This window comes from Delphinus delphis, chromosome X, assembly GCF_949987515.2.
Source record: "Delphinus delphis chromosome X, mDelDel1.2, whole genome shotgun sequence".
In the NCBI taxonomy this organism is placed as follows: Eukaryota; Metazoa; Chordata; class Mammalia; order Artiodactyla; family Delphinidae; genus Delphinus; species Delphinus delphis.
In genome coordinates, this window is record NC_082704.1 from 85095802 (window position 1) to 85118256 (window position 22455).

A 22455-nucleotide genomic window follows, 5' to 3' on the forward strand; every position below is an offset into this window, starting at 1 on the left:
GGGGGGAGGAACATGGCGCAAGCTCTGTCTGAGGAGGAGTTTCAACGGATGCAGGTGCCGCTCGCCGGGGAAAAGACCACCGGGCTAGGCGACGGGAGGGCGGGGAAGAGAAAGATCGTCCCACCGGCTTTGTGCAGGGGTTGGTTGGGATGGACCTTGAGCCTAAGGGGTTGGTCTGGAGAAGGGAAACTGAGGCTCCGAGTGCTGAGACTACTGGATTCCGAGATACAATTGGGTTCTGAGGGGATGGATTCTGTTAGCCTTGTGGGCGGAAGAGAGAGTCCTAGCGTGGGCGATACCTTACTCAGACTTGGAGGGGACGAGACCTTTGGGCCCGTGCGGGGGACACCTTGGGTGGGTGACGGTAATGCTGGGGTTTGAGGGAAGGAGATCCTGAGAGGGGGAAACCATTTTTGCCTGGAGAGGAAGGAAGCGGGTGTTGGGCTGTTTGCTTCGTGGTGGGGGGAGCCCTGGAGAGGGCAATACCATTATCGGTGGGAGGTGGACGTTTTTGTGGGAGATACCACTATGTCAGGGGACTGGGGAAAGACCCCACATGTCATTGTTCCTGGGAGGTGGAGCTCCTGTGCGAGGGGTGGTAGCGGATCCCAAGAGAGGGCAGTACCATTGGATGATTACGGGTGATCCCATTAGATGTGGGGTGAAGAAGGCCCTGAATGGGTAATACGATTAATCCTTGTTGGAGAGAGGACCAGAGGAGGTGAAAGAGTGATACCTTGGACTGCGTGGAGGGGAAATCACCAGTCTGTGGAGAGGTACCCTGACTGAGTTCTGTGACCACTTGATTCTTTTTGGGGGGACTCTGAGATGGATGAAAGGCCAGAGTGGGCCCTTGTTGAGAGAATTCCTTCCTGGGGAAGGCCATTGGATTTTGTGTGGAGACTGAAAGGGGGAAACCCTGCGTAGGGTCCTGTGGGAGGACAGGAGGAACTCCGAGTGAGAGCAGGTAATCCATTCATCCTTGAATGAAGGAAACCAGTTGTCACTATGTGAGGGACCCTGAGGGTGGAAGACTGAGATAATTGGACCAAAAAAGGGGAAGGCCCCTGTAACTTGTGCAGAGTATTCCATGTGAGTAAGAGTAATCCAACTGGCCCACCCAAGGCCTTGTGGGGGAAAAACCCTGAAGGGTATAACGTCATCCCATTGGATTATGAATGGGGAGATCTTGAGGGGTATAGGGGATCCTTGAATGAGGAAGATTGATTCTATTGGTCATGAGTGAAGGGAAAACCATTGGGCTCTGATGGATAGACACTGTAAGTGGGTGCCAGGGGTGTTCCAACTGGATCAGGACTGGGGGAGACAGATCACTGGGTCTGGGAGAGGACAGGGGCAGGAAAGATTCTGTAGAGGCCAAGCCCTCTCACCTTTAGCAGACCACCCAGGGATGGAGGCTGGTGCCGTGGGAGAGAGGGAAAGGTCCTGGTGGGGTAAGGGATGGTGGTCTGGGAAGAATTGGCCTCAGCACCTACAGGGCTGGTAGGTAGGGATATGCTGTTTGGAATGGCCCATACTTCACTTTCCCTCAATTCTTGAAAGGGGTCTGGACATATTTTGAGAGCCTTGGGGGTGGGGACCCTGGGAAGCCCCCTTTTACTCAGTGAAATTGGTCATAATACCAGGCTCTCTTCCCTTGGGAAAGAGGGAGGAAGGCAATCCCCTGCCCCCTACTCTGGCCAAGAGGATAGACAACACCTCTGACAGAAGACAGAACAGTGTTTAGCGTGTGACGAGGCCAGTCCAGATGAAGAGGCAGACTTTATCCTTTGGGCATGGAACACACATGAGCAAGAGACTGACTGGGTCAGCACTCTGTCATGGCCTGAGGGCACAGCTGGATTGGAAGGGGAGAGATGGAGGCAGCAGGGAGACAGGTGAGGCTGACTGTGTTTATATAAGTAGAACTGGAGAAGGTGGGACAGGCTGAGTGGCTGGACTTATTTGGGATGAAGCAGGCACGGGTCTTAGGAGTGACTAAAGAGGCGCATGGAGGGCAGCAGGGTCTGTAGGGCTCAGGGGATTGGTTCTCTCCTCATGAGGGTAGGGGGCACATTCCTGCCAAGTCATTTCCTTCCCTGCTTCTCCCTAAGGCTCAGCTCCTAGAACTCCGGACAAACAACTACCAGCTTTCAGATGAACTACGCAAGAATGGTGTTGGTGAGCCAAGAGGGTCTCATTAGATGGGGGTGGCTTTGGAGGACAGAGGCCAAGGGGAAAAAATCTCAGAGGCCTGGCAGGAGGACCTTTCAGCTCCTTACCGCTGACTGAGGCTGAGACTCCCTGCTTTCCCCACACCAGAACTTACCAGTCTTCGACAGAAGGTCGCCTACCTGGATAAGGAGTTCAACAAAGCTCAGAAGGTACCTCCTTCCACCTACTCACCCACCCATGTGTTCCCTGTAGCCATCTGACTCATTCATCTGTCCAGTGAGCACCTACAGTGAACCAGGCCTAATGTTACATGCTGTCACTAGTCGTTCAAAAATTTCTCATGGAAGTCTCCTTTGTTTGGTAATTTTATCTAGGTCTGCTTAATTTATTAATTAATTTTCATTTACTCCTAATTCATTTTTAATTTCAATTACTCATTCACTGATTTCTAACTAAATAATCAAATCTATCAGTAAGTCTGCCTTGAACCTGCCTCCTGTCCCCCACTCATACTCCTGCCTTGTGCTCCTATTCCCCACCCCTGTCCTGGTCCTGTTGGTAAAGTGAGACTAAACCTACCTCTCAAATCCTTTGAAGATGAGATAGCATATAACCTATCATGGCCCCTCAAGGCATTCAAGGCCCTCCTTTGTCTCTTTCTTCACTGCTCTGTCCCCATGCATAGTACAATGTTATACGCAGTATGTTCTCCATATATATTTGTTAGATGAAGGAACACAGAATGCAGAAAGTCTGGCAGTCAGAAAGCTAGGCTTCTCTTTGGTAGGGTACTGATTTCCCAACCTGGCAATGCCCTCAGCTGCCCAGCAGGGGAACAGCAGTTTCCACGGTGCATGGGAGGGATCCACATAGATGTGTTTGGACAGATGGAACAGTGAAGCCATAATTTCTGAGTCCGGAGATCCAGCCTATGAAGGGTTAAATACTAAGACCCATGAAAAGCCTCAAGAGCTTAGAGGAAAGGATGTAAGCAGGGTGCTCCTCATTCACCCACTCACTCCATCATTCCTGTGGGCTACAAATTGTGGTTAAAGACACCCCCATCCCTCACCCCCTGTTATCATGGTCCCCCCTTGACACTTGCCACAGTATCTCCATACCCTAGTGAGGGAGTCCATCTCTGGTCACCTTATCTCTCTTCTCACCTCCCTCACCTTTAGGCACTGAGCAAGAGCAAGAAAGCTCAGGTAAGGGGACCCCTGGCGGGTAAATGTGTCTGGGAGACTGTCTTAGAGGGGATATTTCTGTATGCTGGGATCTCCTGGTACTGGCCTTTCTTTCTCTGTGTGTGTGCTTGCATCTGTGACTACCTCCCTGCCATGTGTTTTTGTGTCTATCTTTGTTCTCCTGTTTTGTCTCTCACTCTGCACCTCTCTCTGTATGTCTTTCCTTCTCCCTTTCTTTCTCTGTGTCCTCCTCTCTGAGTCTCTCTTTGTCTCCGTCTTTCTGTTCCTCTCGGATTCTTGTTTCTCTCCCCAACCTTCTCTTTTTCTTTCCCCCACCTGTTCCTATCTCTGCCATCGTTTCTCTCTTTCCTTCTTTCCCTTTCTTCCTCTCTCTTGACTCCTTGTTTCTCTCTCCCCTGTTCCTCTCTCTCCTGTTCCTTTTTCTCTTCCTGATTCATTTCTTTCCCTGACCCCCTCTCTCTGTTCTCCCTCTGTTGATCTCTCTGTTCCTATCTCTCTGTCGCCCTACCTTTTCTTTTTTTCTCTCTCCCCCATCCCATCCCTCTCTCCTTCCCTATCTAACCCCCTTTCCCCATCTTTCTCTGCTTCCTTTCTTCCCTATTTCTATATACCCCTCTCTTTCCTCCCACTGTCTCCCCTCATCCCTTTCTCCTTCCACATCTTCCCTTCTCTCTACCCCATGTCTCTCCTCCCTCCTTATCTCCTCTTTTATCCCTCCTATGTCTGTCTGTCCCCCGTATCTCCTGATTTCACCCATCTCATTCTCTGTACCCTATGTTCTCCCCCAATGTCATTTTCTCCCTCTCTCTGTTTCTTTGCCCTACTGCCCCATCCTTTCTACCCCTGTTGGAGACCTGGCCCACATCTGCCACTGCAGGAAGTCGAGGGGCTGCTGAGTGAAAATGAGATGCTGCAGGCAAAGCTGCACAGCCAGGAGGAGGACTTCCGTTTGCAGAACAGCACGCTTATGGCCGAGTTCAGCAAGGTGCTGGTGCCCTGGATAGTTGAGGGGGGTCCAAGGGGTAGGGGCCACCTGGGCTGAAGCCGGAGGGCAGCTGAGGGTGGTTGGACAGAGGCTGGCCCTGGGTCACTGTCCATGGTGCTGAAACAGGGCCTCGATCTCTGCTGGGGGGCAGTGATTTGACAGATGGGACCGCCCACTGTGCTGGGATTAGAAGGCTGCAAGCCATGAGGTCAGCTGGTTCCTGACCAAGTCACTCCTTTCCTTTGAGCTTCAAGTCTCCTTGTGTATATTTTGGGGCTGATGCTGTGGAGCCCCAGGTTGTCGGGAGGTCTTAGGTAAAATTCTTATGCTTAGTATGGGATGGAAAGATGTTCGAGCTGCTTCCCTTTTCTAAGTTTTTCATGTGTTGTAAGGGAAAAAGTCTCACAGCAACAAAAAAGGTATTTCCAAGGCTCTACCTGAGAATGTAGGGCTCAAAACCTTAAGAAAGAAAACAAACCAAAAACACAACCTTTGTGTAGGTACAATACCAGAGGCAATTTAGTAAGTAGTAGTTAAGAGCCAGAGGCCTAGATTAAACTCTTGGCTCTGCCTTTTACTAACTGTAACCTTGAGCAAGTCACTTAAGCTTCCTGTTTCTTGGTTCCCAAATATTTAAAATGGAAAAGATGATAATGACAGCACCTGCCTGGCAGGGCTTTTGTGAGGATTGAATGGGTTAATGTCTATAAACCACTTAGAACAGAGCCTTGCACATAGTATCAGCTATGTAGGTGTTAGCTACTGATAGTATCCTTTTATTAATTCATTTTCCCTCTAAAATATTTCTTGACTATTTAAAAGTTTTATATCCATCCTGTGACCTTGCCCTGCCTCAGCCCTTACCACCTGTATTCCCACAGTCTCCTCGCTGGTCTCCTCACTTCTAGCTTCTTTTACCAGACCAAGCCATAACGGTTGTCCTGACCCGCAGGTCTTACCACATTGCTTCTTTAGACAACACCTCCCAGTGGGTCCTCATCCCCGAAATTTCAGAACCCCTGGTGCTCACATAACAGCTGACCTCATCGCCTCACTTCTCACTGCTTCCTCCCTCTGGCCTCAGTGGTATCATGGTTCTTGCTGGGCGAGGCAGGGACAGTTATTCCTCTATAAACCCAGCTCATGTTTCTCAGCACCTGCCCTGGGCTAGGCACTGAGCCAGGTATAAAACCTCCTTCGCACTACCCCTCCTCCTCCTGGAAGCTAGAAATGCTCACAGGGAGACCTGAGTTCCAGGCCCGCCTCCACCACTTATTTGCCAAGATATTTCAGCTCAATTGTTCCTTCAACAAATAGTTATTGAGCCCGCACTATGTGCTCTGTGTTCTGGAAATAGTTGTGAGCAGTACAAAATAGTCCTCCCTCTTGGGTAGCTTCTATTCTGGGGGTGGGATGGGGAAAAAGATGATAACATAGTAAACAAATAATAATAATAGCACTGATAGCTGACAGTTACATAGTGTTTACTGTGTGCCAGGTCCTGTTTGATGTGCTTTACATTATTCACTTATTTAATTCTCACAGCAAACCGATGAGATATCATTACTATCCCTATTCGACAGATGGGGAAAACTGAGCCCCCTAGAGATGAAGTAATTTGTGCCAAGGTGAAATGGCAGAGTAGAAATTCACATCCAAGCAGTCTGGCTTCCGAATCTATGCTTATGACCTACGTTACAAAATAAAATTTAATTGTGAATCACAATTTATGATCCAAACATTTTCAGAGATTTAAAAAACTAAGAACATGTTAGGTAAATTTAATTGCAATTCGTGCTAGGTAAGAAAGAAGCAAACAATGCTGTGCTAGAGAGTATTGGAATTTCTGTGTTGGGGGATACTACTTGAAAGGTAACATTTGAGCAGAGCACTGAAGGATGCAAAAAAGTCAGTCATGTGAAGAACTGGATGAAAGGAATGGTGTTCTGGGTAGAAAATATCCCAGGCAATAAAATAAAAATTCTCTGTGGGCCTCAGTCTTCTCATCTGAAAATGGGGACATAGGATCTTGTCAGGTCTGCCGTGTGAACTGTGTTTTCTTCAGGAGTTGAGCAGGGGGCTGGCTTAGTTTTATTTGCGTTGTACTCCTCTCCACGGGCTCTCCAAGGGCTAACGAGAGGGAGCCATGGGCAGTGCTAACCCTGGAAATGCTCTGAAAGCTGTCTGTGGTGCCTCGGCTCCCAGACGCAGACCCCTCCACAGAAGAAGGCTGGCAGTGGGGCTATCCATGATGCTGACATCTTGGACCAGCAACTTCCAGAGGAGCCTGCGGTCTTGGATTGCAACTGTGAGGTTGAAAGCGGGCAAGCAGAAAATTGTTCTCAGTATTCTCCATCTTCCATGTCTCTGTCACTTAACAGGTGTTTGAGTTTGAGGTTGTTTAACATCTGTGCCTCAGTGTCCTTATCTGTGAAGTGGGGATAATGAGTAATGAGAGCCTCTACATCACAGGGGCGTTATGGGAATTAAATGAATTGTAAAGTACATGGGCCAAATGCTATGTATATTTCAGCAAATGTTGTTCTGATTCTTTGCTCTTCTGCTACCTCACTTGTCCCCTGCTCAGCTCTGTAGCCAGATGGAACAGCTGGAGCGGGAGAACCAGCAACTGAAGGATGGGGCTACCAGGGCAGGGGCTACCCAAGCCGGGAGCCTTGTGGATGGGGAGCTGCTGAGACTGCAGGCAGAGAACACAGCCTTGCAGAAGAACGTGGCAGGTGCATGGAGACCCTCCTGGGGATGTGGGGACCTTGGGGCTTGAGTAAGGTGTTGTCTTCCCTGGGGGAAGAAAAAGGCTTCAGAATCAGGCTTGGCCCTGCCATGAACCAGTGTATGATTTTGGACAAGGCATTTCACCTCTCTGAGCCAAAGCTTTGTCATCTACGAAGTGCATGTAGTGATGTCTACCACCTGGAAAATTGTAGTAGAGATAAGAGGTGATATATTTCTGAGCTTAGTTCAGCACCTGGTACCTAGCAAATGTTACTGATAAGCAGATTGAACATCAGAAAGGAGGTGTTTGCTAAATGGAGAAAGTGAATGAAGGAGTGTTAGGAAGATTCTGAGCCCAAGTTGTCAGTGGGGTCTGGGATGAAAGCTGAAAGAAAGTTTGATAAAGTGTGGGAGTGAGTGTCCTGATGTGTGGACTTGTGGAGAGCAGCTGGGCTTGTGGGGTGGTGGGTGGTAGTTTGGTGATCAGGAAGGAGACTTTGTAGAATGTGGCTGGGGATTAGAGGTTATAGGAGGATTCAGCTGTAAATGGAGGATGGTGGGCATCACCTTGGAGGGCTGTGGGAGGGGCTTGGGGATGGGGGTGGGGCTTGGGAAATTATCTTGGGCTGATTTGATGGTAGACAGGATTTCCGTGGTTGGTGGGGCTTAAAAGATTTGTGAGAGGTGGGGGCGAACCTTTGTTTTGTAGGCTTATGGCCACTGAGGCAGGGTTTCTGCTACCTAAGGGGTTGAAGGCCAGTTCTCCTTCTATTTGAGGTGTGTCAGGGGTCTTCTGAGACAACTTCATCCATCATATGTCTCTGTTCTACCCACCAGCCCTGCAGGAGCGCTACGGGAAAGAGGCTGGGAGGTCCCCAGCTGCCAGTGAGGATCAAGGGGATCCCTTGGGGGGCCCAGCTTCCCCTGTCCTGGCCCCCATGCCATTGGCAGAAGTGGAGCTGAAATGGGAAATGGAGAAGGAGGAAAAGAGACTGCTCTGGGAGCAACTGCAAGGCTTGGAGGTGAATCTGGGTCTGTTGGGGCTGGGGTGCCAGGAGGCAGGCAGATGCCCTAGCTCTGCCTGTGGTCCCACGGAGCTATCTGTGACATCACCATCTTGTGGGCTGATGGATTAGGAAGGCAGGAGGGCAGGGAAAGGCACAGGCCTTACCTCCCTGCTTGCTGATAACAACTCCCTCCCTCATCCTTCCCAGCAGACCTTGAAGCAGGCTGAAACATCCAGGCTGCAGGAAGAACTTGCTAAGGTGGGGCTGCCGAGCTTTCCCTGGACTTTGCCCCACCCACTCCCCACCTGCCATGCTTCCCCTGGTAGGGTAGAGGGGCAGAGTATCTCTTCAAAGCCTCAGTTTTGTCATCTGTGAAATGGAGAGACTCTCATTTATGTCTCAGATTTGCTTTCAATATGAAATGGGCTAATGTGGTCCTTCTATGTCTTGTGCATGGCAGGCCCCATCCCATCCTTCTGGGTCCTCCGATCTCTGCTTTTTCATTCATCTATCCATCCACCCATCCGTCCATCCATCCAAGCATTTATAGACTGCTGGCTCTTACCTTAGGAACTTGAGACCCAGTGGTGAGGCAGCCAATCATGATCCTGTTTTCCAGGCCTCCCAGCCTAGCTATTCTATGACATGGCCATCGGTCGATAGGTCGGAGGCATAAATGTTGGGCTTTGGAGCCTGAGGAGCTGGGTAGAGGTCATGTTTTTGCTGCCGACCAGCTGCGCAACCAAATTATTTAACCCTTCTGAGACTCAGTTTCCCATTTGTAAAGCCAGTGGTGCTCACTTCTCAGGACTGTTTTGAGGATTCCATGAGGTAACAAAAGTAAATTCCAGTTTCTATAAAGGACTTAGTAGGAAGTGTCTGTAAACATGAAGTAAATTTTTGTCTTTATTAATATTATTCTCATTCTTATCACTTGTCTGTACCCTCCTCCCCCACTCCAGCTTGCCGAGAAACTGAAAAAGAAACAAGAAAGGTAAATTTCTTTCTTCCAGAGCTGGGGGGAAGGGGTTTGCGGGGACTAAGGAGGGGATTGACTTGTGGAATGGACCCATATATGTCTGTCTTTCTGTGCCCAGTTTTTGCCGTCTGCAGACAGAAAAGGAGACACTATTCAATGACAGCCGGTAACTACCAGGGTTGGGGATATTGGTGGACAATGGGGCAGTGCCCAGCAGGATTAACCGAAGATCACAGGGGCAGAGCTGGGAGACTGGGCCTCAGTCTGTGGTCAATGTGCCCCTCCCTCCCACCAATCACCCCCAGGAACAAGATTGAGGAGTTACAACAGCGGAAGGAAGCTGATCTCAAAGCCCAGTTGGCTCGAACTCAGAAGCTGCAGCAGGAACTTGAGGCTGCCAATCAGGTAAGGGGTTGGGTTCTGAGATCACTGGGATAGGGACAGGGCTGGGAGTCTGGGGAGCTCTGAGGTCTACGGAGGCTAGTTGGGGAGTCTGATATTTCCTGTGTTGGAAATATAGGGACTGGATGGGTCCTGGGCCCCCTAGGAGCTAGGAAAATGGGAACTAGGGAACCCCGAGAGCCCTAGGAGTTGGGCTAGGAATCTGCATGAATTAAAGATCTCAGCGGGGCTGAGGACTAGGGGCCTATGTGCCACAGGTTTGGATGAATCTGAAACTCCAGGGGATTAGAGACAGGAATCTGGAGAAATCTGTGGTCACTGGATTGGGACCAGGAGTTTGGAGTGAGTCTGAACTCCCTGGAGGTTGGGTAACTTTGAGACCTATGGGGGCTGTGTGGATATAAGACTTTCAAGGGTAAGACAGTTGGGCCTGGAGTCTGAGTGCATTTGAGACCCTCAGAGCTTGGGGGCTGGTTTGGGTCTTAAGACACCTAGGAAGTTGGATCATGTGAGTTGGTGGTCCCTGGGGGCTGTGAATAAAAAACTGGTGAGTCTGAGACATCGAGCGACTGGAGCAAAAGTCTAGGTAGGTCTGAGGCTCCTAAGGGTTGGCGGCTGGGTGACTTTAAAGCCTCCAGCCTTCCCCTTAGAGTGAGTGAGTCTCAGATCCCTTGGATTGGGGGCTATGATGGCTTGTGGGTCTAACTAAAGCCCCTAGGAGCTGGGGACAGAAGTCTGGGTAAAACCGGGTGTGAAGATCCCCAGAGACTGGGGACAGGAGTGGCAGGTGTGGTATCAGTCTGAGACCTCACCAGGAGCTGGAAACTACACACTTGTATCAGTTTGAAATCTATAGGATCTGGGGTGGTGAGTTTGGGTGGGTCTGAGACACTTGGGAACTAGAGACATGGGGGTTGCCTGTGTCTAAAACCCCTGGGCGTTGGGGTCAGGAATCTGGGTGAAGCTGTAGTCCCTGGGGGTTGGGTGTGTCTGAGAATCCTGGGGCCTCTGAGCTGGAATCTGGCTGAGTGTGAGACCATCTTATGGATGGGGACTGAGTGAATTTGAAATCCCCAGGAGCCTAGGTGGTTTCTGGGGTGCTTAGAACTGGGATACAGGGGTGTGTGAGGCCCCTGGGGATGATGACCAAGAGTCTGGGTGAGCCTGAGATCTCTGATGGCTGGGTAGTCCAAGGCCCTCAAGTACTTAGGCAGCATGCTGCCAGGTGGTCAGAGAGGGAGTCTGTGTGGTCATATGTACCCCAGGGGAGGCTGAGGTCTGGAATGGGCTCCCCTGACGTGGTCCCCACAGAGCTTGGCAGAGCTGAGAGATCAGCGGCAGGGGGAGCTCCTGGAGCATGCGGCAGCTCTGCGAGCCCTACAAGATCAGGTACATTGTACTGAGCGGGCTCAGGGAGGTGGGGGTGAGGGTGGGGGCAGCCTCAGTGGGTATTGTACAGGCAGGCAAGGCCCCAGGGTCCTGCTTCCCCTGGTCGTCGTTCTCGTGGGTGTGTGTATGTGTGTCCTTTCTTTCTTGGCTGCGGGTAGGTCCTGTCCTCCTGTTCTGGACCCACTCTCACTCGTTGTGGGGGTGGGGCCAGGTGTCCATCCAGAGTGCGGATGCGCAGGAACAAGTGGAAGGACTTTTGGCTGAGAACAATGCCTTGAGGACTAGCCTGGCTGCCCTGGAGCAGGTACAGGACACGTGGGAGCCTGCGCCGATCCCTCCGCAGCTCCCCATCTCCCTCTGCTTTTGATCCACATTGGGGCAACGTCGTCTGGACCTCATGCTGTTCTCCTGCCTCTGTTTCTGTTTCATTCTCAGCTTCTCCTTTCTGTTGGCTTCCACCCCTCTTCTCTCTGGACATCCATCCCTGCTTTTTTTTGCATTCTAGTTTCTCTCCAGTAAACTGCAAGAAGTGTGATAATCTTAAGTGTACACTCAGTGAATTATCCCTGTCTGTATATTTATCTGTCTCCATGTAGCCACCACCCAGATGAAGATATAGAGCATTTTCAGCACCCCAGAAGGTCCCTTTTACCCCTTCTCAATCAATGCTTCCCCAGAAGTAACCACTCCTCTGACCTTTAGCAACATAGATTAGTTTTGCTTGCTTTTCAACTTCATGTAAATGGAATCAGACACCCAATCTATGTCTGGCTTCTTTCCTGAAGCGTTATATCTGTGAGGTTTATCCATATGTAGCACTGATCTGTTCTACTTTGTCTGTGTACTATTTCATTGTATGAATATACCACACTTACCAATCCCCTGTTGATCTCTTTCTCTCACTGCTTTTCTCTTTGAAATACTCTCTCTCTACTCCTGGCTCTCCTTCCACCTCTCTCCCTGTCTCCCTGGAACACCCCGTGACTGGCCCCTGGGGCCCCTTTCACTCCACTTTCCATCACCACCACTCTCTCCAGATCCAAACAGCAAAGACCCAAGAACTGAATACGCTCCGGGAACAGACTGCTGGGCTGACAGCTGAGTTGCAGCAGCGGCAGACTGAGTATGAGGACCTCATGGGACAGAAAGATGACCTCAACTCCCAGCTCCAGGTGACGCCTCTGGCTTTGACCTGTCTCCTCCTAGTTCCCTAGTCCTGGCTCAGTGGAGTTTCCCATGAGGTGCTGTGGGAAGACCATGGAGTCAGGTGGACCTGGGTTCCAGTCTGACTCCCGAACTTATTAGCACCTGTGTGTCCTAGACCAAGTCATTTCACTTGAGACTGAGCCTCTTCAGTTAGTTAGGATAGCCATTCAGATTCCACAATAGAAACCGGAATAATAGCAGGAGAATGAATGCTGGGGAGCAGCTAGCAGCCTCTGCCATGTTTCTTATCTAGAAATAGAACATCACCCACTTTACCAGGGTTAAGGGAGATGTTCTACCAGAAATGTCCTGGGTGCGCAGCACCTCCTGGGGCCTGTTTATCAAACTCACCCTTTTTGTCCCCACATTAGGAGTCATTGCGAGCCAATAGTCGGCTGCTGGAACAACTTCAGGAGCTCGGGCAGGAGAAGGAGCAATTGACCCAGGAACTACAGGAGGCTCGTAAGGTGGGCAACACCACAGGGGGAGGCCCAGTCTGCAGGGGGCCAGGTGATGTGGGCAAGCCCACGGGAATGGGAGGGCACAGAAAGTGACCAGTTCCATGAGGACGGGTGAGTGACTTAGCCGTTCAGTCGGGATGGGGAGGAGGTGGACTTCGGCTTGTTCCTTGGGCCTTGTTTGGTGTGGGGGGAGGAGGTTGACTGACCTCCTCCTGCCCCCCTCTCCTGGGTGCCAGAGTGCTGAGAAGCGGAAGGCCATGCTGGATGAGCTAGCCATGGAGACGCTGCAGGAGAAGTCCCAGCACAAGGAGGAGCTGGGAGCAGTCCGACTACGGCACGAGAAGGAGGTGCTGGGGGTGCGCGCCCGCTACGAGCGTGAGCTCCGTGAGCTACATGAAGACAAGAAGCGGCAGGAGGAGGAGCTGCGCGGGCAGATCCGCGAGGAGAAGGTGGGTGGGCAGATGATAATGCCTCTCTGCGTCTAAAACCTGGGGAGCGTAGCCTTGCTGATGGGCCAGGGGATGGCGTGAGTGAGGCGCCCGCTCCTCCACCTGGCCCTTGCTGCTCTGCCCTCTTGCAGGCCCGAACGCGGGAGCTGGAGACTCTCCAGCAGACAGTGGAAGAACTTCAAGCTCAGGTACACTCCATGGATGGAGCCAAGGGCTGGTTTGAACGGCGCTTGAAGGAGGCTGAGGTGAGTTGGTGCAGAGGCTGGTTGGGGGGTATGCATGTCAAAGCAGGGGACTGGAAGTGGTCAGGCCCTGGAACTTTCTGAGGCTCTGGACTTGGGCATCCCCACAGCGCCCCCTGGCTCAACAGCAGCCCTCTGGAGGGGATCAGGCCATGGCCATCAATCAGTAGGGCAGAATGTCAGATGTGCAAATTTGAAAAGGCACCTCTTCCTTCTGAAATTGTACTTCTGTCGGAAGATTATTATAATAATTCTAATTTTGATGCAACCAGAACTTTTACTACCATTTTCTAGAAAACTCATGGTAATACATAAGAGGCAGTGTCACGTAGCAGTGAAGAGCACACATGCTGGAGCCAGTTGTTTGCCTGGGTTTGAATCCTGTCTGGGCTGCTTTCTAGCCCAGACAGGGCAAGTAAATAACTTGCCTTGGGCAAGTTATTTACTTCTCTGTGGCCCGTTTTTCGACATCCGTAAAAAAAGGGATAACAATAATACTGGCTGTCTAGGTATTACGGGAGGGTTATATAAACTGAGTTAATATATGTAAAATCCCTACAACATTCCTGGTGTGCAGTAAGCGCTACGTTATGTTTTATTAAGTAAAGTAAGATGTAAATGCAGATGTTGGGCTTCGATGTGAATGGCGCAGCCCTCAACGTGACACTCTGTTTCTTCTCTGCATACGCAGGGGCCCTGCTGCAATCCCTCACACCGCTCACTGGGTGTGATGTCCTCTGGGGGGTGTGACGTCCTCTGGGGGGGCCGTGGCCAGACCTGGGACTTGTCTTGTAGGAATCTCTGCAGCAGCAGCAGCAGGAACAAGAGGAAGCCCTCAAGCAGTGTCGGGAGCAGCACGCCGGCGAGCTGAAGGTGCCCATTGCATGATGGCATTCCTCTCTGGTGGGAGGACTGAGGTTTCCCAAGCTGCGGCCTGAGCTGCCCTCTGCTTTGCAGAGCAAGGAAGAGGAGCTGCAGGGTGTGCGGGATCAGCTCCAACAGGCCCAGGAGGAGCGGGACTGCCACCTGAAGACCATCAGCAGCCTGAAGCAGGTCACCCACTGGTCCCTCCTAGTCCCTCGACACATCCTGGGCCTCAGCATGCAGTAATGGGGCAGGGAGGGAGCACGCTGCATGCAGCCATTCTGGCACCCACCAGCTGTGCTTTCTCTATCCCACAGGAGGTGAAGGACACGGTGGATGGGCAGCGAATCCTGGAGAAGAAGGGCAGTGCTGCGGTACGATGGTGAAAGGTGTCCAAGCATGGCCCACTCCTGCCCTGCGGCCTCCCCCACCTGTGGGCCCACCGGGCCTCAGCCCCTATCTTTCCCCCGTTCCCCACAGCTCAAGGACCTCAAACGGCAGCTGCACCTGGAGCGGAAACGGGCGGATAAACTGCAGGAGCGGTTGCAGGACATCCTCACCAATAGCAAGAGCCGCTCAGGTGAGGGGCCCGGATGGCAGGGGAGGCTGAAGTGTGGGGAGGCAGAGCTTGGGTCTGAAGGCTGGGGCTGCTTCCTATACTTCACTCTGCAGGGCTCTCCTGTGTCTTCTGTCCCTCTTGCACTTTGTCTGTCTTTTACCCTTTCTCTGCGTCTGTCCCACCTCTGTTTCTTTCTTTCTTTCTTTTTAATATATTTATTTATTTATTTATTTTTGGCGGCGTTGGGTCTTCGTTGCTGCGCGTGGGCTTTCTCTAGTTGTGGCGAGCGGCGGCTACTCTTTGTTGCGGTCCACGGGCTTCTCATTGCAGTGGCTTCTCTTGTAGCGGAGCACGGGCTCTAGGCACGCAGGCTTCAGTAGTTTTGGCACGTGGGCTCAGTAGTTGTGGTGCATGGGCTTAGTTGCCCCGCGGCCTGTGGGATCTTCCAGGACCAGGGCTCGAACCCGTGTCCCCTGCATTGGCAGGCGGCTTCTTAACCACTGCGCCGCCAGGGAAGTCCCTCCTTCCTCTATCTCTCTCTGTGTGTCTCTCTCTCCTTTCTGCTGTGTCTCTTCTCTGTTTCTGTCTCTCTCTGCCTCCTCATGTCATCTCTGTATCTGCCTTTCTCTCCTGGCTTTCTCTTTCTAGTTCTCTCCTTTTCTCCTCCTGCCTTTTTCTTCTCCCTGTTCCTTTATCTCTGTCTCTCTTCTCTCTCGGCTGTGTCTCTGTTTGTCTCCCCACTATCCCTCATACACTCCCACACCTCACCCAGAGTCTCTAAGTCTCTTGTATCCATTCTCTCATTCTATAAATATGGACTGAGCCCTCTCGCTCACATCCAGGGTCCCTGGTAGGAGGCCCGCCCAAATCTCAGTCCCCTAGGAGCTCCCTGTTGAGCTAGGGAGACAGACTTACAATCAGGCAGCAACACTACCGTGTGATCATTATGCAGCTAAAATCCATGTTATTTTTGCCACTTAAGGCAGAAGACACAACAGAAAAATTTGAGTTGCCTTGGACTTTTTTTTAGAAAGAAATGGCCTTTACATATGTTTAAATAAATAAGATGCAGTGATGGCTCTGGTGCATCTCCCATATCACAAACGAGAGAAAACGTGCTCCCTGTCCCTCCACAGCCATCCTGCTCTTGCTGGAGATCCTTGGCTTGTGGTGTCAGCCCCCCTCCCTGACACCCAGAAGCAGCTGCAAGAACAGAGACACAAGCTTAGTGGCTGTGTTTCAAGTGACATGGCAAAAACGGGTGTATCTCTTACCAAATCAATGTCTCGCTGAGGCACTCGGTCTCCTGAAGTTACCTCTCTTTATAAGGGAGGACTTTTATTTCTGTTCTGTTACAGATTGGTGTACAGATCAACAAACAGATTCAAAATTGTGTGCCATACATTCTATCCGTCCATTAGGTGAAATTCAGATTTAGGTGCATGGCTACGAGTCTGCCGCCATCTTTTCTCTCTCTGTCTCTGCTCTGACTAGTGTCCTTAGCCAGGGTCTCTGTTTGCCTCTATCATCAGCTCTGGCTTGCTGTCTCTCTGGGGTCTTCTCTCTGCACATAGGGGTGCCCCTCTGCCCTCTTCAGCTGTCTTTACCCTGAGTCTGAGTGCATTCACCACTTTATGCCCATGTGTGTCCACATCACCATCTGTCTCCCCATCTTCACCTTTGTTTCACTTCTGGTGTGTGTTTGCCTAGAGAGGCAGCTCCTTTTTCGGTTTCTGCCTTTCCCTACCCTACTGTCGGCTTCCACTGTTACCCATGCCTGAGTGTCTCTTTGCCTCTCTCCACCTCTGTCAAATCTATTTCTGCCTCTTCTTGCCAGTCGGTGCCCTGGGACCCTGGGGGATTGGGGCTCAGATTTCTCTTCCCTCTCTGCCCAGGGCTCGAGGAGCTGGTTCTATCAGAGATGAATTCACCAAGCCGGACCCAGACTGGGGACAGCAGTAGCATCTCCTCCTTCAGCTACCGCGAGATCTTGCGGGAGAAGGAGAGCTCGACTGTTCCAGCCAGGGTAAGGGGCAGGGAAGAACCTACAGCCCCAGCTTCTACCCAAATTCTGGGCCCTCCTTTTTCCCTCCCCTGCAGCCATCTTCTACTCTGGGCCCAGCACACACATTTTCTTGTCAACTTTTCCTCAAGCTCACCAACTTGGATTCAGATTGCTAAATGGGGGATGGACAAATTATTCTCTCTGACCCTCTGTTTCATCATCTTTGGGCTAATTCCACCTTTCCTGGTGCTATAAAATATGTGGCTCATAGTAGGTGCATTATCCATGTGGGAGATCCTTTTTTCCAACTCATAATTATCACTTATTATTATTGTTGTCTGTGTCAGCTTCCTTGCCAGACACTTTTATTTGGAAATAACCTTTTTATCATTCTGTAAGTAGTATGTATACATTGTAGAAAAGTTTAAAAAACACAAGCAAAGATTTTTTTAAAAAATCCAAAGAAATCACATCTTCACCATACAGAGATCACCACTATAAATCCTTAGTTCATACCGTTCTAGACCTCTCTCTCTCTTTTTTTTAAACCTAAATAAGACTACAAGTAACCTGTTGATCTCTACCCTCCCAATTTGGTAAATTTTCATCTTTTTGAATACTTTGACCTTAGTCAGATTTCTCTAGTGCTTTATTGCTGGTTTTATGGAAACCAGCATTCAATTTCAGAGCACATTTGCTGCATCTGGTTGCTTTATGTGCCTTAAGTCTCTTGAATCTAGTGTGATCCATTTTTTTCATGACATCAACCTGTAGAAGAGACCAGCCCAGTTGACCTGAAGAAAATGTCCCACCTTTGGGATTTTCCTGCTGGCTTCCTAGTGGTATCATTCAGCTCATTTCTCTCTCCCCTAGTTTTCCTGTCAACTGGAAGTGAGAGCTCATTTGTTATAGGCTCTCTCTTCATGGTCTCAATAAGGCTATGGTGTGGTGGTTCCTGTCTCCCCCTTTAAAAGGCAAAGGGGGATCCAGAGTCTCTGAGGGTGCCGAGGCTTGTCTGCAGTTTGTCTGCAGCCCCAGTTGCAAAGCCCACCCTGGCTTGGTTCTCCTTCTCAGCCCCTGATCCTATCTGGGGTGTCGGCACTGAGCCTGGGCTGGCCTCTCTGCCTTCTTCCCCGCAGTCCTTATCCAGCAGCCCTCAGGCCCAGCCCCCGCGGCCAGCAGAGCTGTCAGATGAGGAAGTGGCTGAGCTCTTTCAGCGCCTGGCAGAGACGCAGCAGGAAAAGTGGATGCTGGAGGAGAAGGTGCTGTCTGCCTGCTCGTCCCCTCTTGGCCTGCCCTTGGGGAGGAGGCCGGGGTGGCAGGAGTGGGGGGTGGGGGTGGGGCAATATCTGGCCAGGCCCCTCCTCATGGGTGAACATGCACAGTTGAGGGCCTGAGGTGGGCTGGGCCACCCTGCAGGTGAAGCACCTGGAGGTGAGCAGTGCGTCCATGGCAGAGGACCTCTGCCGGAAGAGCGCCATCATCGAGACCTATGTCATGGACAGCCGGATTGGTCAGTGCCCCTCCCCAGCCCTCACCCCTCGTCCAGCCCCTCACCTACCCCCTCCTTCCCCAGTGTCCAGAGCTGCGGCTTCTCTCCTCTCCTTACGGAACTCACCAAAGTTACTGCCGAGACCACAGGTGCTAGAGGGAAGAGCCAGGCAGGCCAGGACCTGTGTGTCTTGCTCTGTATTCCATCTCTTGTCTCGGCTCCTCCCTCCTGTCTGAGTCTCTGTCGTCTCTCCACTCTCCTTTCTCTAGTGTCTCTCCGTCATTCCCATTGTCCTTTCTCCTCCCTGTGTCTCTTCCTTTGCTTTCTCTCCCTTCTCTTCTTTCTGCCCCATCCCCCCTTCATCTTGTCTCACTGTTCCTACTGCCTGTCTAAATGGTTCCACCTCTGGAAATTTACATTCTCTGGATGCATATCCCTTTTAGGGTCCTTCTCTCCGCTCTTCCTCCCCTTTCCTCCTTTCTCCTCTTCCTTCCTCCATCCCCCATTTTTATTTCTTTTGTTCCCTTCTTTCAGATCTTCTCCTCTCCCTGTTTTTTCCTCATTAATCAGAATAATACCAGTTGACGCTTGCTGAGAGCTGACTGTGTGCTCTGTGCTTTGCATACAGATATGTGTTTTTCCAGCTCCATGAGTTAGTTCCTAACCCCATTTCTCAGGGCCGCACAGCTAGTAAGTGAAGCCAGGTCTCACATGGCAAAGCCTCTGCTTCCTCCATTAGATGGCTTCTCCCCCCCCATTTTTCTCCCCCACTCTCTGTTTCCCTCTTTCCTGCTCTGTCTCTGTCTCTCCTTCGGCTCGACCGAGGGGGTGATTCTCAGCCTGGGCCCTTGCAGATGTGTCTGTGGCAGCAGGCCACACAGACCGTAGTGGGCTGGGCAGCGTCCTGAGAGACCTAGTGAAGCCAGGCGACGAGAACCTTCGGGAGATGAACAAGAAGTTACAGAACATGCTGGAGGAACAGCTCACCAAGAATATGCACTTGCACAAGGCAAGTGTGGCCTACCAGTCTACCCCTTTGTCTCTCCAGCCACATAGCCCCTGGGTCATCTGTCAGTCCCCTCTCCACACACCCCATTCACCAAGCACTCCTTCCCCCTCATCTTCCCATCCTCCAGTCAACCTACTCACTATCAGTTTAGTCTTTCACTCTTCCCTCTGTCCTTGCACCCACCCACTCATCCATTCATACACACATTCAGCCACTCTCCCATCAACCCACCTACTATTTGTCCATCTGCCCTGCTACCCGTCTAATCATCTGCCCATGCCTTTGCACCCATCTCCTTTTTTTTTTTTTTAATATTTGGCTGCACCGGGTCTTTGCGGCACGTGGGATCTTTAGTTGCAAGCATGCGGGATCTAGTTCCCTGACCAGGGATCGAACCCGGGCCCCATGCATTGGGAGCGTGGAGTCTTAACCACTGGACCACCAGGGAAGTCCCCTGCACCCATTTCCTGATGCATCACTCTCTCTTACCTACTCATCAGTCACCCCTTGTCTTACCTTTTACCCACCCACCCAGCGACCTGCTTGCCTACCTGTTGTCCTCCATCTGTCCTCTGAACAGTTCATTTTTCCACCTATTTGCCTACCATGGATCTCCCATGCATCCACCCACGTGTCCACTCACCCATCCTGCCACCCAAGTATTTCCCCATCTCTGGGGGAAGTCAGAAATGATGCAAGTCCGGCCCCTGCCTCTGAGAAGCAAGCTCACCATTTAGAGACAAGAAGGTGGCAGGGGTAGGGGTCATGTCCTCCAGCCTCACCACACAGAGCAGATGATCCACTCCCATGTCCATATCCCTAGCTCCGGGCACTCCTCACCCCCTCACACACACCACACACACCTTTTCCGAGCCCAGCCCACTGCTGGGAGCTCTGGGAGCTGCTCCAAATACCTTCCTGTCTCAGGCTAGACATAGCTGGGCATTGATGGGATGAGAAGGATGACACAAAGGCTTGATGAGGGTGCCATCGCCTGCCACCTTCTCTGACTCCTGATGGCTCATTTGTTTCTTAGGACATGGAAGTTCTGTCCCAGGAAATTGTGCGGCTCAGCAAGGAGTGCGTGGGGTCCCCCGACCCAGACCTAGAGCCGGGAGAAGCCAGCTAAAGACCTGCAGGCTGCACCCACTCCCTCCCTTCCCCACCCGCCATTCCCTTGGGCTGTGGTGGGAAAATGGGGGCCAGCGCCAAAATCAGATAGGTTGGGAGACTGGACATTAAAGGGGTTGGAGGCCTGGTGGCTGGCGTTAGTGACCCTGTCTTAGGGCCGAGGCCCCTGGGGAGTGGGGAATCCTGAGGGGAGGGGCAGGGATTCTCCTCCTTCTTGGCCCTGGCTCCCAGGGGCCTTTGCCTTCATCTCTGCATGAGCTCTCCCTCCCAGAGACCAACTCTTTTTTAATTTTATTTTATTTTTTAATTTATGTCTGGAAGCCTGGCTACTCTGCATTTGGGATTGGGGATGCTGGGTGGGGCACGGTCCATGTTCAGCGTTCTAGCAACATGTGTGTGTGTGTGTAAAAGCTGTGCAGCCAAAATACCATCTGGCCAGACTGGCCCACCCACTGACTGTCTGCTCTGATTCTTTCCAACCATGAGGGATGTGCTGGGGGTGGGGAGGTTATACCATTGGAACTGGGAGGGTGGTCTCTGGCTGCAACTTTACTCTCCTTCCCCCACCCTCACCCAGCCTGTCTCCAGTCACTGTTGACCAGCCTCTCAAACTGAATGGAGCAGAAATATCTGCAGATATGTATGTGGGTGAATGTGTATGGGATGTGGGTGTGGATGAGTAGATGCATGGGAGGATGGATAAGTGGTTGGATGGACTGATTGATAAATAAGTAGAAGGTTGCATGGATTGGTGATGGATAGGTTGGGAAATAAATGGATGGATAGGTGACTGGATGAATAAATGGACAAATGGATTGCTAGGTAGATAGGTAGAGGATGGATAGGTGGGGGTATAAATGGATAGATGGATGGCTAGGGGAATGTGTGGATGGATGAGTGGGCAGATAGATGGATGAGCTAATGGGAAGAGTAAAGAGTAGGTGAATAAATGATAGAGCAATGGATAGATGGACAGATAGTTGGGTGGTGGGGGATCCATATGGGTAGGGGTAGATGGGGTGAATATACAAATGAATGAGTGAATAGGTAGGTGGATTAATGACTAAATGGACAGATGGGTGGCTAGAGGGAAGGACAGAGTAATTGGCTGTGTGAGGGGGAGAATGGATGGATAAGTGGGTGGTGGGTGGGAGGAGGGATGGGCAAATGGACAAATCAGGAGTGTGATGAGCAAATGGAGGATTACATGGATGGATAAGTCCATTGAAAGGCAAAAATTGGCCCTGCATTACTGCTCCCCCATCACCACACACCTTTAATTGTTAAAGGTAAGGCGTCCTCTGTGTGCCATGCCCCTTTCACATCACTCCATTTATTGCTCCCAAAGACACTATCAAGCTGGGGTAACTCTCCATCCGACAAAGAGAAAAACAATGCAAGTCACTTGCTCAAGGACATAAGTCAGTGGCACAGCTGGGGCTTGAACCCACCCATGCCTGAGGCACTTGGTACCCAGTGCTCTTGCTACCCAGGAGCAGAGCCCTCTAGCGGAGGAGGCATGATTTGAGGCTCCTGGATGTGGACAGATGATGGAGACTGCACCTCAGAGTGGGGCCTGCCTGGGGGAGAACCTGCTATGGAGGTGGGACCTGGCTTGTCCCCATCTGTACTCCCCTTACCGCCCCCCCTCCACGACGTTTCACATCCGCAAACAGGACAGTGCTCCAGTCCCACGGCAGCAATCTTGGTTAGAGCAGGACTCTAACCCCTCCAGCACCACTGGGGAGCAGCTTTGGGGGCCTGGCCTCTAGAAAAACACCCCCCCACCAGTTTTCCCCCACCCCCCCTTCTTCAGCCTAGGGGGCAGGGAGGGGACACAGCGCTGCATCATTCCCCGTGGCACTCCCCGCTCTGGGGCCATTAACAGACGCCTCCCCATCGATCGGATCTGCTAAGTGCTGCTGATTCAGACGGGTGGGGGTGGGGGCCCCTGGGGGCAGAGGGGGTAGGATCTGGGCAGGAAGAGGGGGGAGTCCAGGAAGGAGGTGGGGAGAATTGGCAAAACTCCCTGCCACCCCCATTTTCCAGATGACGCGACTGAGGCCCAACCAGCTTTGTAGGAGGCGGAGTCTCCCCAGGGTCCCTCTCAGGCAGTCCTAGGGGAGGGGGCTCTGGGAGCCACGAGGCCCCTCCCTGCC

At 51.6% G+C, this 22455-nt stretch overlaps 1 protein-coding gene across 3 annotated transcripts; it reads left to right on the plus strand.

Moving 5' to 3' along the window:
* The first annotated feature begins 4 nt into the window (after nt 1-4).
* GRIPAP1 (GRIP1 associated protein 1) lies at nt 5-20741 on the plus strand. 3 transcript variants are annotated; one of them, XM_060001631.1, is made up of 26 exons: nt 5-54; nt 2115-2181; nt 2323-2384; nt 3357-3383; nt 4261-4368; nt 6956-7106; nt 7939-8123; nt 8319-8366; nt 9071-9102; nt 9206-9253; nt 9393-9492; nt 10801-10878; nt 11090-11182; nt 11916-12050; nt 12456-12551; nt 12782-12994; nt 13126-13239; nt 14032-14109; nt 14194-14289; nt 14418-14474; nt 14581-14680; nt 16555-16685; nt 17804-17926; nt 18084-18177; nt 19011-19165; nt 20202-20741. In XM_060001631.1, exons 1-26 carry the CDS (start codon nt 13-15, stop codon nt 20292-20294), a joined length of 2526 nt encoding a protein of 841 aa, XP_059857614.1. In that variant the 5' UTR covers nt 5-12; the 3' UTR covers nt 20295-20741. The 3 variants fall into 3 exon arrangements, with proteins under 3 accessions (XP_059857614.1, XP_059857616.1, XP_059857615.1); XM_060001632.1 differs by lacking the exon at nt 5-54 and adding an exon at nt 1775-1898; XM_060001633.1 differs by lacking the exon at nt 4261-4368.
* Nucleotides 20742-22455: the final 1714 nt, after the last annotated feature.